The sequence below is a fragment of the Bidens hawaiensis genome, unplaced genomic scaffold (genome assembly GCF_021521415.1).
Source record: "Bidens hawaiensis isolate Kalapana, Puna unplaced genomic scaffold, B.hawaiensis_p1.1 tig00046700_1, whole genome shotgun sequence".
Lineage (NCBI taxonomy): Eukaryota > Viridiplantae > Streptophyta > Magnoliopsida > Asterales > Asteraceae > Bidens > Bidens hawaiensis.
In genome coordinates, this window is record NW_027498332.1 from 66,404 (window position 1) to 83,267 (window position 16,864).

A 16,864-nucleotide genomic window follows, 5' to 3' on the forward strand; every position below is an offset into this window, starting at 1 on the left:
ATTGACGTATGTTTCCATTCCATACCATAAAAGTTCTTGCATAACGCTCAACTAATGTTGGCATTAAAATAAATTGAAATTCTATCAACGGAATTCTTGTTTCGTCCTCGCTGCAATGCGCGGGCTCTATTACTAGTATATAAAGAAACATATTATAAGAATGAAAAGAGGAGACAAAATAAAATATACACGGCTGCCGTATAAAGAAAAGAAAAAAAGGAGTATTTGACCGGTGGGTCCGAGTTAGCTGCAAGAAGAAGAAAGAAAAGGAACCAAACGCGTTGGTTCGAGCATATACCGTTTGGATTCAATGTCTACTCATTCAAGCATCATCATAATTCGGTTTGAATTTATTATTTTAACAATGAGCTTGGTTGTTGAACTAAATTACTTTGTTTTCTTTGATTTTAAGATGTTAGGCAAAACTTTTTATACTGCCTAGGCTTATAATGAACCATTGTTGAAGTTTCATTTTATTTGGAATTTGCTTTTCGTTATGGGTTTATGAATTATTAAAAAGTTTAATATTATTTATTCGATGCATATGTGTGCTTGGTTTTATTTGATGAGTTTTATTGTTTCACAGTTTCCTTGGTGATTGTCTGTCATATAATAGGATTCTGTTAGGTTATTTACTATGTGTTCTTGACTAGTTTGTGATTTATTTATAATAAGATCATATAAACAATATTATTAATCAAATAAATAAAAGTGTGTTGCTAATCTAAAAAGTTGCAAGGTGATAGGTTATTTGATAGGTCTATGTTGATTAAGATTGCAAAATTTAGTTCTTCGTAAGGAGTCTGTCTAGGTTTGATGTTTTCAACTTTGTGTATTGAGTCGAATGAATTTATTAAACTACATTTGATTTCCGCGCTGTAAGATAGTTTGTCGTTTAAAGGTACTCATTCTTAATTAATTTGATAACCGTAAGGAAGTCTAATATTAAAACTGGTGTTTTTAAGAACTTAATAGAAATCCATAGATGTCTTCTTAAGAAGGGTCAGGGTCATGTTCGGGTTTTCTTTTAAGTGACTATTTTATGATCTCGGTTCCATAACAAGCATTTTCCTAATAATTGATTACTTTAGGGATTCAAGCCTAGGTGGTTTTTCATTGCCATCTGATTTATATCAATTAAAATTGTCACTTTGTTATTTTACTTATTTTTTTAATTAGTTTAAATTTAGTTTTAAGTAAACCCCCCCTTTAATAATAATAATTAAATAGTCGTGTCAGTTAGTCGAGTCTAATTAGTTAATTTACGTAATTTAAAGAGTCTCGTGGGTTCGATATCCGGACTTACTTAGCTTTACTAGAGTCGATCGGTTCACTTGCCGGTTAGTAGTTTAGTCGAGTTTTAAAGAGTCTAGAGTATTACTTAGTGTCTATAATAATTTAAATTAGATAATAATTATTAAACTACTTTTAGCACATCAAGTTTTTGCCCAGTTTCCGAGGACTCTTGGCGATTGCGTTCATTTGCTTTGATTTGACTTACTTGCTACATTCGTGCCATTTGTTTTGTTTTTGTTATTGAATAACTATTACAAACTCTAGCTCAACTCGAAACCGCTCAGCAAACACCGCAGCGTTCGAGATCGTAGCTACTACCTATATACACAAAATTATCCTCACTCGAACATCGTAGGTCCGACCCAATGTGGCGGAGGCATAATCAAGCATGGTGCGGTGTGCCCACCGTCTAACCACATATGAAAGGATCCAGACAAATGTATAAAATAGTCTGAGGGCCAGCGATTACCTTTGTTTATAACGTTTTAGGGATACACAATCCTGTGTAATCATTTTAATGACTTGATTTAATAAGTTGTAAAGAGTTGGACATATTCACCTTTGTTATGATCAGTGTAGTTCACTGATATATTCTTCTTGTTACCTCGGACCTATAGTACGAGAATAACCTTTTATAAATACTAGATAAACAATCTAGCTTTAGACATTTAGTCTATTTTCATAATCATTACCTTGATAATTATTTCTCTTTTATTAAATACTTGTACCTTTAGTCCAAGAGATTTCATCATTTAAACACTACGTTTCTTCTTCATGAAAATACGTATATACCAGGTTTCTTATTTCTTAAGAAACATTGTAAAATCTTTATAATTATAAAGAAATAATATTTTATCTATACCCTCGTCTTGTGAAAACTATATTTCACTTATTATATAATCAACTTATAGACCATACCCTCGACTAGGGTCTAAGCCATATATAATAAAATAATCGGATGGAACCCCTACCTTGTATGGCTTGTATTTCTAGAGATGCTTAAGCTTGACGCGGGCATCACTTCTAATTGACGTCAGTATCGAGGGAATGAACTAACAACACTCCTATACTTGCACGTACGTCGAGAATGAATCATCGAAAAGTCAGGATCGAGGCATGTATTTCGAGACAATTGAATGTGAAGTGTGATTTGGGATGCATAAGGCAGAGCCCAGCACCCCTATTTATAATGTGAGATTGTGACCCATCGCGATACGCGATAGGATAAAAACGGGATCCACCGCGTATCGCGATGGAACTTTGGTTTGGCCAACGCGTATCGTGATGCCGCCCACTATGTATGATTGGTCACCTAGTAGACCTGCCATGTGTTGCCACGTGGTTAGACACGTGTCCACGATTACTTCTCTTGGTCATCGCGATGACCCAAAAGGTTAGGTGATCGCTTATCGCGATAGGTCTTGAAGTCAGAATTTCCATTGTAGTCCCTTAACTTTGATATCTTGTCACTTCTTGGTCTCGCTTCCATCTTCCAAAAACACTAAGGCAGCTCGCGATGATACGAGCTTGCGAAGTGAAAAGTGCGATTTCAATGTGCCACATTGCGTCCATCGTCCTTTTTCGTCGCCATCGCCATCACTATCATCCTCATCCTCGCATTCGCCTGAGCCCGTGCGCGTGCGCGTTGGGTGCTCCGCTAGGACCACAGGATGCATGCTAGGCATAAAAGAATATTACTATTGAAACTCAATCCCTTATAAAGAGCTTCCAGATATTTCCCACTTTACATGTGTGATGAAATTTATCTTCCTTATTTATACCCACGTGAAGGATTTCCTATTTCTTCCTCATGTCCATGTGAGATGGATTCCTTTCCCTCATTTCCTTTAATAAGAAACTATTCTAACTTAATATAATCCATATATCTTATTATTACCATATTTATTATTAAAATATTTTTGGAATCTTCTATTTTCAAATTTTGCAATTTTAACTCAAAATAAAAATGGTATTTTTCGAGATGTTACAACATGAATACCTTTGTCGTTGACAGTATGGCCCAAGAGCTGAACTTCGTTAAGCCAAAACTTGCACTTAGAAAACTTGGTGTACAATTGTTACTTCCGAAGGAGCTCAAGAATGGCTTGAAGGTGCTCTTTGTGATCGTTCTTAGATTTCGAATAGATCAAGATATCATTGATGAAAAAAATTACAAATTTATCCAAGTAAGATTTACTACACACATGGTTCATAAGATCCATGAAAACTGCGGGTGCATTGGTTAGCCCAAAAGGCATAACACGAAATGCGTAATGCCCATATCGAGTATGAAAAGAGGTATTGGGATGTCATATTCATTAACGCGAAGTTGATGATAGCCCGAACGGGGATTGATCTTTAAGAAGCATGCGGCTCATTGAAGTTGATCGAAAAGGTCATCGATGGGAGGAAGTGGATGACGGTTCTTAACGGTAAGTTTTTTGAGTTCACGATAATCGATGCACATGCATAACGAACCATCTTTCTTCTTGACAAACAAAACAGGTGCGCCCTATGGAGAAGAACTTGGGAGAATCAAACCCTTGTCCGAGAGTTCTTGTAGTTGGCATGAATGCTCTTGCATTTTGGATGGTGCAAGACGGTAAGGTGCTTTAGGTACGGGGTTAGCTCCAGGTATAAGGTCAATACAGAATTCGATTTGGCTAATAGGAGGAAGTCCGGAGTCGTCATCGGGAAAAACGTCGGAAAATTTACGCACAATTGGGATATCGGATATCTTCATTTCCTTATGCTCTTTCTCCACCACTAGAGCTACGAACGCAACATACTTCTTATGCAAATAACGTTGAGCTTGAAAACACGACAGAGGTTAAGCTTAGATGTAGGCGTATCAGTTATCACCAAAAACATTAAGAACACGACCATTTTTAAGAGGTATACGAAGAAATTTCTCGAAGCATACGACTTCAGCACGATTAAGAGTGAGCCAATCCATTCCAACGATTACGTCGAAACTACCCATTTGCATAGGAATGAGGTCGATACGGAACTCAACTTTATTAAGAGTTGTAACACAATCCCAAATTACCGTGGTAATAATAATCGAATTCTCATCAACTACTTCTATGAAAAATGGCTTAGATAACATATCCCGAGGCTTATCAATAATATACGCAAAATCCAAAGAAATAAAAATCTTATCGGCACTCGTACAATTCACCATGTCTCTAGAGCTTTGAGCTTGATTCACATTCATCATAAAAGCACGACCATTGAAACCTTGAGGGGGTTTGAGCAATTTGATTCAATGGAGGAGCTTGAATAGCATTGGCTTGAGTTGATGTAGACGGAGGAGCCATGAGTTGAGGCATTTGGGGATTATAGGCATGCGGTACATAAATTGAAGGAACTTGGGGTTGATAGGTTTGCACTTGATATGCTTAGAAAGTATAGTAAGGCGTGGGGCAGTGTATTAAAAACCGGTTCAAATCGGCCAGTTGAACCGGTTAAACCGGATTTCGCACAGCATGCCGGTATTTTGAGTCCGGCCGGTTTGCTAGAACATCGTACAGTCGGTTTTTACCGACAAACCGGTTTGAAGTACGAACAACTTTTGATTTTTGCGGCCCATATTGTTCTAAAATTACCTTTAACCCAATAATTAACATTTAAACGTGTAAACTTTAGGGCTATTTTTGTAAAATTGAGAGCTTTTGTATTGTTTTTTTTTTTAATATTGATTAACTTTTGGATTATTTTTTTGTTATGAAATCATTTACTTTTGGGTCATTTTTGGAGTTGAAGTTGAATTTATAAGAAATTATATGGTAAACTATTTAACCGGTTGAACCTCCCGGTACAACCGGTTGAACCCGGTTCAACCGGTTGTACCATTTTTTAGCGTAATCCGGTACAAGTAAAATACCGGTTTTAAAACATTGGTGTGGGGTATACTTGAGCTTGTGGTGCATGGGTGGCATAATGTGGTGCATGCATGACATGGGCTTGATGAGCATGGTCAAGCAATGGGCACACGTTGCGGAGATGGTTAGGGTCTCCACAATAGTAGCAAGCACGTGTATTAGGGACACCGGCTTGAGCATATGGTGTGGTAGCGGGTTTAGGTGCATGCGGTGTAGACAGTGTTTGGACGGCTTGCGAACCAGGCGGTGCACGGAAAACGTTAGCAAGGTGACCATAACGATTGCATTGGGTGCACAGTCGGCATGGGGATTGAGCATGGTGATGACGGTTACATTTAGAACATAGTGGGTGAGGTTAGATGTAGGCTCTTTTGTTCAGGGCATTTAGGTTAGGTGGAGGTTGGTTAATGGCATAGTTTTGGTGATTGGCCTTACGCTTGTTGTTGTTGTTGTTGCGGTTATTATTATTGTTGTTGTTGTTGTTGTTGTAAGTAGGTTTAGTTTCGGCTTTAGCATCAGTGGATGAGTCGGTTTTGTTCTTGCCGGCGGTAGGCTAGGAACCCTTTCGGGACAAGGTTTCATCCCTAACATGATCGTCGGTGAGGGAAGTAGCTAGGTCCATAGCCTCACCAATGGTTGGCGGGCCACGACTCACCACCATATCATGGAAAACAGTTGGTAAACCGTGAATCTATTTTCGAATGCCACGGGTCGCGGGGGTTACAAGATGGGGTACAATGCTGCTAAGTTCGCGAAAACGGTTGGAATAGATAGAGTTATGCCCACCAATTTTCTTAAGCTTCCAAAATTCAGCCTCAACCTTTGAACACATAAGGTTTAAGACGGGGGTTTTACATTATTCGTTTATAATATTTATATATTTTTTTATTTTAATTTTATTTATTGTACATAAGTTAATAATATACTTAGTATATGATGATGAAAGAGTTTCACAAATAAATGAGAACGTTATAACCCGATTTAAAAAGCTATTTGGGTTTAATGAGTCTCATGATCTGTTTATTTTTTTACTATAAATTGTTTTTAATTATAAATAATATATATCATTTTTAAAGAAATCAGATATTAATTTTTTGTATATCTCTACTTTATAGGATTTTACGGGGGTTGTTTTATATTGTTTGTTCTAATATTTATTTATTTTTTAATTTATATTTTTTTATTGTATGAAAGTTAATAATATACTTTTTGTTTGATGATAAATTGTTTCACAAATAAATGAGATGTTATAACCCGGTTTAAAAGCTATATGGTTTTGATGAGACCCAAGACCCGTTTATTTTTTACTATGAAATTGGTTTTTTAATTATAAATAATATTTATTAAAGTTAATAATATACCTATGGTTTAATGAGACCCAAGACCCGTTTATTTATTTTACTATCAAACTGGTTTTTTAATTTAAATAATATATATATGTCTTTTTTAAAATAAATAAAATATTATTTTTATTACATCCTATTTATAGGATTTTTACATAAATAAGTTGGTGTGAATAATTTTTAATTTAATGAGATGTTATAACCCGTTTAAGGAATACCTGGGTTTTGTAAGACCCATACCCATGAATTCGGGTCAAATGCATGAGAAAACTCCATTTAAAAATCAAGCAAATCTGGTGACCTCAAAAAAAGGGGGGGAGCGACCACATCGCGACACGTAGGATTTTTATGTCTTCATTTATATATATTATAAATAATAAAAATAATAATCTAAAAAGATTGCTTGGAAAACTGATTATATTATTTTTAGTTTTTAAAATTTTACTTATGACACATATTTGAACATGGAAAATCTTATTTTTGTCATGTTAAGATTGAGACAGGTTTGTTTTTTGATTTGAAACAAATAAATCAGTACGTATAACAGATGAACATTGGCCACACACAATTCATTGAATACGACTAACATCATTAAATTCATAATGCTCTTTCAAATTCGTACGAAACAAGCTTCAACATTTAGGTTTTGGTTTTATGCCGTAGTGTAATTAGGGAACTAATCAGAGTTTTTATAGAAATGACCTATATAAAGTCGTGTCTCCTCTGATAAAACATAAATTAAGATATTTTTTTTAATTAAAAAAATGGTGAGCTTGAGAGACAGTGGCTTCGTACCGGGATAGGCGGTTTTGAGAGCGGAATCTAGGAAGGTTGCTAAGCATGATGCAGCGTGTTTGGAGAATCAACACGTGTTCATTCATTTGCCTTCGACACATTTGGATCCCTAGCTCCCGAGGCGGTTCGCTTCTTGGAGCCGGTGCAAAAGGTGGTCCACAGTGACTCGCAGATCCCGAAGAACCAATGATTTATATTTAGTAGAATAGGCTTTGCGATTCAAAATGGGATAGCGGCGCAGCTTGTTGCTCGCTTACCCATTATCCAGATGTAGCTCGGTTTGTGTTATATATAATAACTGCTTATTAAAAAAAAACTTAGATAATTTCATATATACCCTTACAAATATTAAAAATATCACACACACCCACGTAAAACTAAAAGTATTATATATCCCCTTACAAGGTTATTAGTATATCACATATACCTAATTTATTAAAAACAATTTAAAAAATGATCATATCACCTTGGTTCAGTTAGATGCAATAAAATGTTTACAACGTAGTCCTTTGGATGCGACAAACCTTCGAAGAGTACGCAATTTTGAATGAGTGACAAAAGACGATTTGCTTGTCGTTGAAGATGAGAAACATCGATAAAATTAAAATAATAACATAAGGTATAAACACATGATATAATACATATTGGTAGAATGGTTTATTCGATAAAATTGAGCATATATGAACGTAATTTTAGAAAAATAATGTTAAAATGGTTATTCATTAAATTTTATTAATGAATTAGGGTATATATGATACTTTTACCTATTTTGTAATGTCACATATGATATTTTAATTACTTTGTAAGGGCATATATGTTATTTTATGTTTTGTTTAGATATATATTATATTTATAATGTTATATATAAAATTAATCTTAATAAACAAAAATTTTGATTCCGTCCGACTTTAGAGCATTCACATGGGAATGCCTATATCATCCCAAAACATACAATTTACGTAAAACATTAAGGGTTTTATCATATTTTGCATTCTATTCAGTTCCTTAAAATTAGAGGTGGCAAATGGGTTGGGTTGGGTCGAACGAGTCATGGGTTGAAATGAGTCATGGGTCAAAACGAGTATGAGTCAGAATGAGTTTGGGTCAAACGAGTCAATTAAAAAAAAGGTTGTTTTGGTTTGGGTCGAAATAGGTTAGGGTCGAACCGAGTTTTGAGGTTTTTTTTTTGTTTTTTTTATTTTTTTTTGTGAACGAGAATAACGGCAGAAACATTTTAGTTTTTTTAGATTTTTCGTTTATTATTTATATTTTAAGTTATGATTTTTTTCATTATTTTTTTAAATTTTTTTAGGGTTTTCTATTAATAGGGGTGGCAATCTTAACCCAAACCCTTTCAAATGAGTTAATTTGAGTTGTTTTAAAAGTTAAATGAGTTGGTTTGGGTAAAAGGTTTTAACTAAATGGGTCAAAATGAGTCATTTGAAATTTCATTCTTTTATTTTCGGGTCAAAATGGGTCGACAACTTCAAAGAAATGAGTCGATGTGGGTTAGCGTCCTAAGGAAATGTGATAGGTTTCGGATCGGAACGGGTTTCGTACAAGACTGGTTTCGACACGAAACGGGTTTCAGATTGGAACGGGTTCGGTTCAGGTTTCAAGCCAACACGAGTTTTCATCCGTGACGTGTTGGGTTTTGGTTTCTTTTGTTTCTTTCTGGTCGATTTCGGACTCGTTTTTGTTCGCTTTTTCAGTTTTGTTTTTGTTCGGTTTGAATTCTTATAATTTCGTTTTGATTGATTTTTTCAATTTCGATTGATGTGGTCCGGTTTTGGCTTTTTCTTTCTTTGTTTCATTTTCGTCGATTCTTTCGGTTTCGGTTCGATTCTAGGTGGTTTTTTTTAATGGAACGAGGAAAACGTATGAAACATTTTAGTGTTTTTACTTTTTTTGTTTATGATTTATATTTTGAGTTATAATAGTTTTATTATTATTTTTGAATATTTTTTTGAGGGTTTTTGATCTTAATAGAGTTAAAATATGATATAGATATATGGACGACTATTTATTTCATAAAATCACTCCATATATTCATTCTACATATTTGTTATGAGTTAAAGAAAGATAAAATATTATCTAAATATTCTACATATTTGTTCCCTTGCGGATTGGAAGGCCGGTGCTTGGCGTGAAACTCCTTGGTGGTGCTGTAAGCCGGGATGCGGGGTTTATCAGCACTTTGGCTATGAAAAGGGCATCTAGCGTTGTGGAACTGATGAGTTGTCTCCCAAGACTTCGGGATCCTTAATGTGAGCTTCTTTTGCTTCGCTCATGTATGGGAGTCGCCAAGCTTTTGTTCGGTTTGAGAACGTGCCAACCTATGTATGTGGGGGAAGCTGTTTCTATATTTGACAATGTCCTTCGGAGGGTGATTGAGGACATCGTGGTTTGTGGAGGTCCGTTCTTTGGGGATCTCCAATGGAGGTTGGCATCACTTCCGCCCCGTCATGGGGTGTTGGGTCTTTGTTCGGCCGAGTATGTATCTACATATATGCTTTTGTGGCTTCGAGAGTACAATCGTGGTGCTTGCAAGACCATATTCTTCGGGGTTGTGATATTTATGGGTTGGACTCTGATTATGGGTGTGCGATGGATCGTTTACGTACTTCACTTCCAGATTTTGATCTTAGCGGGTTCTCTAATAAGGACACCCCTCCTAAAGCCCAACATGTTGTGGCGAGTGTCTTATTTAGTGGAATCGTCAAGAGTTTAGAAGTGAAGTTTGTTTTATCCTCTCACCAAAAGGCGGTGTTTGAATGCCTTCAGGCTCCTCGGGCTCAGGATTTTCTAAAGGTCATCCCTATTGAAGGATTAGGCCAACGTATGTCGGGTTTGGAGTATCGGGCTATCCTTAAGTACCAGTTAATGATCCCTATGTTCCCGACTGATGAGCCTTGCCCAATTTGTCACAAGGTCTGTTTGGATTCTTTTGGTGACCATGCAGTGCATTGCAAAGAATTGTCTGGCTTTAAATACAAACATGATTTGGTTAGGGATGTTCTATGTGATGTCCTTAAACGGACAGGGATTTCTGCTAAATAGGAGGCCCCTGTTAACTTTCTCACGGATCTTCTTGAAGGGAGGTCTACTTTACGACCAGCTGATATTCTTGTGTTCGGGTGGGCATGGGGGGAAACACGCATGTGTGGATCTTACAGGAGCGTCTCCTTTTGTTGGGCTCAGGGACCGCGGGTTTGTTGTGGGTCAGGCTGCGTTGAAGGCTGAATCGGGCAAAGTTGTTAAACACGTGAAAGCTTGTTTGGATAATCAACATGTCTTTCTACCATTTGCCTTTGATACATTTGGTTTTCTGGCCCCAGTGGCTGTGAAATTTTTGAGTAGGGTTCAGCGTGTCGTACATGGAACCTCTTCAGCTTCTAGGTCCCAAAGCTTCGTTTTTAGCAGGATTGGTTTTGCTATTCAAAAGGGGGTTACGACGCAACTTGTTGCCCGTTTGCCTGCCACTTTATTGTAATCGTTTTATAGTAAAATATATCATTATTATTGAATCAAAAAAAATATATAAATAATTAAATAGTTAGAATTGAATTAAGATAAAAATGAAGAATCAAATGTTAGAAGTTTTTTAAAAGATTAATAAATTTTATGGATAAAAATGTTTTTTTTTTAATAAATTCATATGAATAGAAATAAGGATTTCAGTATGAATTATCTTTAACCCAAAATAACCTGATTCACGCATCTTGATACACACCTCTTTGAATAAATATTTATTAGATATTTCATTTGTTCTAATTATATTCAAAAGGTATATTAGATATCACCTACAAGTAGAGGTGCATAAAAACCCGTACTCGGACTAACCTCGAAAATAATACTCGGAACCGGATTTTTTTATATCGGGTATTTTATACTTGAAACCGGAACTGACCCTACTCGTAGGGTATGGATAGGGTATGCATTTTGAGCTCAATACCCGTACCCAGAACCGTACCCGATTTATACCCGTAAATACCCAGACCCGGTCATACCCTATACCCGAACTCGGTCATAACCTATACCCGTACCCGGTTATACCGATACCAATTAATATTCTAATACCCGAAATAATACATGAGTTTTTATGGTATATTTTTATGTTTACTTCACAACTTTTATATTTAAATTTTTGTAAAATGCATATTATTAAGTAAATAATTTGTAATTAAGTGGATTTATGGTTTCTGTAGTATAGTTTAATTATTTTTATAAATTACAAAGCAAATTTAAATTTTAAACAAATTTAAAAATGTATAAAAAATTACAAATTCTAAACCGGGTATTAATACCCGGTCATACCCAGATACATACCCGGTTCCAATACCGGTGATACCCAAACCCAATCATACCCTACTCGGGAACTTAGGGTTGAGTTTTTCTCCTTAATACTCTACCCGAACCCTACCCGATTTCTCTCGATACCCGATTTTCCAATACCCGATCATACCCGAAACCGGTTCCATACCCGAAACCAGGTATTAGAAAAAAACCCGAATCGTGCACCTCTACCTGCAAGTGTAGTTGTAAGAGATTAAGACGATGGCGGAGGTGTTACATTGTGCTCCACGGGAGCCTCCTTTTAATTATCTAGGCATCGAAGTGGGTGCTGAAATAAAGAAATTTAATAGTCGATTGTCGATTATTGATACTTTTGATAGAAGACTTTCGTCTTCGAAAGCTAATCCCCTTTCAGTGGAGGGCTGAATATCATTATTAAAATCAGTCCTCGAGAGTATCCCAAGCTATTACTTCTCGCTTTATCAGTAATCGGTTTTGTAGGCTAAGAGGAGAAATAAGTTTATGGTGTGATATCCCTCTTATATTCGCTTTTTTTCTATCCCTGATGTCTTTGACATACATGAGCATGTTCCAACATTGGTCACAAGAGGAAGATTGCCCAATCCATTTATTAAAAATGTTACATACGAGTAAATCAGTCCCCAGTAAACGAATCATGCCCATACAAGTGGACCAATTGGGTCCTGAAATAATTAATATATTTGGATGAAAACTCAACTGGAAAGAATCGATGCTAGCACTAGTCTTGTCTTTTGAGGAGAAATGTGAACATTGGACGATGGTATGCCCATTATGTTTGGAGTTTGATGAAGCATTGACCATCTGTTGTTGCATTGCCGAAGGACAGACTCAGTTTGATAGCTTGTAACTCGATGGTGTAAGTTACCTACGTTTTTTATTTTTTTTAAATGACGTTTAGAATTACCAAGATGGTTTGGGCTGAGACCAAAAGCTGTCGAAATTAATACGTGCTATCTTCCAAGTTATGATTCGGTATATATGGAGAGCAAGAAATAGCAAAATATTTAACGAGATTAATATCAGTCTAACCCAAATTTTGAAAAACATATAAAGTTTTCTTTGGATGGTATCAAGATTGATAAAAAATTTGATGTAATTTTGATATTTCAAACATGTAAGTTTGATATTTCAAACATAAATATACTAACTTACAAGTGGGTATCAAAATAAAAAAAAAATGTTTTTTTTTTTTTTTTTTTTTTGTGTATTACCTATTTGATAGTTCATTTTGTTGTGAATATAATATCGCCCACTCAAAAGGGAAAGTTGTAAACCTACGAGTAGAAAGTAAACGTCTATGAAATAAATATTCCTTAAAACTGTCCATTATCTCCTAACTGTAAATGTCGTTCAAACAAATCTCCTAAGCTAAATTCTCATTGGCTCTACCAAATCATATACTAATAATTAATTCCAAACTCTATTAAAAATATCTGTCCAAAAAGAAATATTTTATCTCCAGATGTTAAATATTCATTAGCATGAATCCAAACCTTTTTGGACCACCCAGACCAGACCCACCACTTTAAGTTACACGCCTCTATTCCCAACCGTCCATCTTATATTATATTATATATATATATATATATTTAAATTCCACGTTGACTTTTTCATCCTTTTTCTCTCCGCCCATAATATTAATCAATCAAACCCAAACCACGTCGTTTTATGGATATTTTGAGAACCAAGTTGTGTTTTTCTTCTTGCTGTAGCAGAGCTGTTAATGTTGGGTTGCCGGTGAGATTGAACAAGTGGAGAAAAAGAGTGGTGGTGGGTGTGAGTGTGAGAGCTTCGGCGGATGTGAGTGGCGGAGATGGCGGAGAGAGGAAGAGTCACGGTGGTGGTTACCGGAGCTCCGGCATGGAGGTCATTACATTCAATAATAATAATAATAAAAGCTTCTCAGATGCAGACTTGCCTGTTTGGGATAATATTGGTGCCGTTGTTAGACTCACCTATGGAATCAGTTAGTGTTTATTATTATTATTATTATTATTATTATTGGCAATGAGCTACTGGTGGGATAGTAAGGCTTGGTGTTACATGTGATCCAAGTTCGATTCTGCCCCATCATTTAGTTTCAGCAGCTGGTTTTAACTTAACATACGCACTATCGTGTTTTCGTACAAGTGTTCACTTGTGTTGGCCTTAAGTGAGAGTTTTCCCATACAGAAAGACTACACTCATTTGAAGTTTTTGTTAACCTTTAAAAATTTTATTATTATTATTATTATTATTATTATTATTATTACTAAATTTTGTTTAAAGTTTACATAAAAGAAGGTTGTGCACGTTTATGATTTATCTTTATAGAGACAGAGTACCACGTAAAACAATGATCATACGCCAAACTCTAGTTAATACGACATAAATTTTCATTCAGTTATCAAAACGCATCAAAACTCAAAACGTTGACGACACCTATTGGAACGTGAAAACAAATTTTCATAACTAATAGCCACATATTTTGAAATAAAGCATTCGTATTTTCAATTAAAGTAAATGAAACATTGTAATTACAAATAGAGTACATCATGTATAGGTAGCAATCTAAAGAACCTTAATTAATTAAATAAATAAACTACCGTTAACTAAAATTATCCTCTTTAACAATTTTGATTTATGTAATGTAATGACAGGCGTATACGGGACAATGGCATTAGCTGGGAACTTAATATGCTCCACTGTAGGAATAGACGCAACCGGAGGCCATTCACCGTCGTTAGAGGCCATTGTAGCCGGAATAGGCTACGCTGTTCCTCCGATCATGGCCCTTTTATTTATACTAGACGTATGATTCTATATATATGTATTTTTTCTTTTGAATTTTTTAATCAAAACTCCGTAATCAACACTTCTAAATATATGCAGGATGAAGTTGTAAAAGTGTCGCCACACGCGCGTGCAATTAGGGATGTAGAAGATGAGGAGTTACGAAGCTTTTTCTATGGAATGTCCCCGTTGCAGTTTATACTTATTGTTGCTGCAAGTTCTGTTGCCGAGGAACTCTTCTACCGAGCTGCAGTTCAGGTCATATTTTAAATTTTTTGCAAACTATATACACCTTGTTAATGTTGCACCATTTTAGTGTGACATTTGCTTATTTATTTATTTTTGCTTGTAACTATATAGGGAGCGTTATCGGATGTTTTTCTAAGGGGCAATGATTTAGTAGCGGATGCTCGTGGAATGGCTTCGCTGGTACAACCACTTTAACATATGAGAAAATAATTTTGTGACATTTTGAAAATCACTTATACTATTATCAATAGATAACTATTTTGTATATTTGAGATGATAATAATAATATAGAGGATTCGGTTTGTTTGTCTTGTAGGCTGGTATGCTGCCACCGATTGTACCGTTTGCCCAGGCGTTTGCAGCCGTGATCACAGCAGCTCTCACAGGTTCACTCTATTATGTTGCTGCATCTCCAGAAGGTTTGTTTTCTCATCCCATCATTTTCAAAGGTAACATTGTGTAAAAAACTAAAAATAGTAACATATATGCTTTTGTCAAAATTCATTTTGAAGTAGTAAACTTTTTTTCTTTTGCCTTTCAAGGAAAAACACTTATCAAATTAATAAGGTACTTTAACCTCCTCAAAGTTGTATACAAAGACTTAAATTTACTTGTTTTATAAGTTTTAAAAGTTTGTTTGCAGATTACCACAAATAGAATTGACATTTGTACATAACCGGGTGTAATTCAGTTAAGGTTGAGCTCAACTCGTTTCAATATTTATATTTAAAACTCGAGATCGGCTCGTGAGAATTTTTTCAAGCAATCTCTTATTATTCATTAGTTATTTATTTATTTTATGTATGTATATACAACTATTTATATATATAACTATATAAATGTAACATAATATATATACATATATGTATATATATAAATACATTATTTAACTATTTTTAATCACAAATATACAGCAATATTAACTGCTATATATATATTTTTTTTATATTAAATAAACTTTTTATTTGCATAAATAACAGGCTTGTTTGAACTTATGATTCTAGTCAAATTCAATGGGCTCGTTTATAAAACAAACTTTATTTTAGGCTCGTGGTCGATAAGCTCTAATTGATTCAAGATTTTAGCTAGCCGATTTTAAGTAGCTCACAACTGGCTTAGCTCATTGACACCCCAATTTACGTTGATTTTCTCTTTTTTTAAATGGTCCAAAACTAATGGTTATGTTACATTACAGATCCTACTTACATTGTGGCACCAGTTTTGAGATCTCACTCTGGCCGCGATGAAGTGAAGAAGCTTTTTGGAGCCTGGTATGAAAGGAGACAAATGAAAAAGATATATTCTCCATTACTAGAAGGACTTGTAGCTCTGTATCTTGGATTTGAATGGAACCAGGTAACTTTGAGCCGGCTATATATTATTCACCCTAAATATCATATGATGATAATTGACCGATGTACGAGTTAATGTTAATAATGTTATTATATAGAATATATTTAAAATAATTACAGTAAACCCTGACTAATAACATGCATTTTGTCTAATAATTGTGACAGACGAATAACATTCTTGCACCCATTATAACACATGGGATATACTCTGCAACGATACTAGGACACGGGCTTTGGAAGATCCATGATCACCGAAGACGACTCCAGCAGAGAATCCAGAAGCTAAGACTTGAAGAAAAGGAGTTTCTGAAATAGGTTCGGATAAATTAAAACTGTATATGACATGCCGAGATGGGGTTGATGAGCGAATCGTATGTAAGCTATAGGTCACATTTTTTTGTAACATGACACCACCCGAAATGGGAATTTAAGAAAACATATTACAGTAACGTCTTCAACATAAATAAATTTGTATATGTATAATAACAATTAAGATATAGCTTGGCCAAGAAAAATGTTTGCTTATGTTGGACTGTTTTGTATTTGGGGAGCCGATGGATAGATGGTAGAAATAAAATCATTTTGGTTGGCCGATTGCTAAAGTTTTTAATAACTAGACACTGAATTGGGCTAATTGAGATATATGTGTTATCAAGTTTTGGACTTGGTGGACCAAGTATGAATTCAAACTATTTTTTAGACGTTTGTGGTTAATCATTGTTTTGATGGTTTAAAGTTGGGAAAAGTATAGGGGATGGGCCGGATTGTACTTTTCTTTGTATTGGGTCCAAGTTAGATGTTTTGGTGTTGAGATAAAATTGTATGTCTGTTTTAG

At 35.2% G+C, this 16,864-nt stretch overlaps 2 protein-coding genes across 2 annotated transcripts; one reads left to right on the plus strand and one right to left on the minus strand.

Annotated features, from left to right (window-relative positions):
* Positions 1–3,808: 3,808 nt before the first annotated feature.
* Positions 3,809–4,513, minus strand: LOC143596556 (uncharacterized). The gene is made up of 2 exons (XM_077075303.1): positions 4,159–4,513; positions 3,809–4,107 (listed from the first exon to the last, which is right to left on the minus strand). Exons 1-2 carry the CDS (start codon positions 4,511–4,513, stop codon positions 3,809–3,811), a joined length of 654 nt encoding a protein of 217 aa, XP_076931418.1.
* An 8,784-nt stretch (positions 4,514–13,297) lies between these two features.
* On the plus strand, positions 13,298–16,474 carry LOC143596560 (uncharacterized). The gene is made up of 7 exons (XM_077075306.1): positions 13,298–13,622; positions 14,296–14,447; positions 14,528–14,686; positions 14,789–14,857; positions 14,994–15,096; positions 15,873–16,033; positions 16,195–16,474. The coding sequence occupies exons 1-7, from the start codon at positions 13,325–13,327 to the stop codon at positions 16,342–16,344; spliced, it is 1,092 nt and encodes a 363-aa protein (XP_076931421.1). The 5' UTR covers positions 13,298–13,324; the 3' UTR covers positions 16,345–16,474.
* The last annotated feature ends 390 nt before the right edge of the window (positions 16,475–16,864 follow it).

Coding starts and splice junctions, on each gene's coding strand:
- LOC143596556 (XM_077075303.1), bottom strand. CDS start 4,513: ATGAATGTGAATCAAGCTCAAAGCTCTAGAGACATGGTGAATTGTACG. Junction 4,108..4,158: donor TCGTGTTCTTAATGTTTTTG/GTGATAACTGAT, acceptor CGTGTTTTCAAG/CTCAACGTTATTTGCATAAG.
- LOC143596560 (XM_077075306.1), top strand. CDS start 13,325: ATGGATATTTTGAGAACCAAGTTGTGTTTTTCTTCTTGCTGTAGCAGA. Junction 13,623..14,295: donor TAGACTCACCTATGGAATCA/GTTAGTGTTTAT, acceptor ATGTAATGACAG/GCGTATACGGGACAATGGCA. Junction 15,097..15,872: donor TGTTGCTGCATCTCCAGAAG/GTTTGTTTTCTC, acceptor GTTACATTACAG/ATCCTACTTACATTGTGGCA.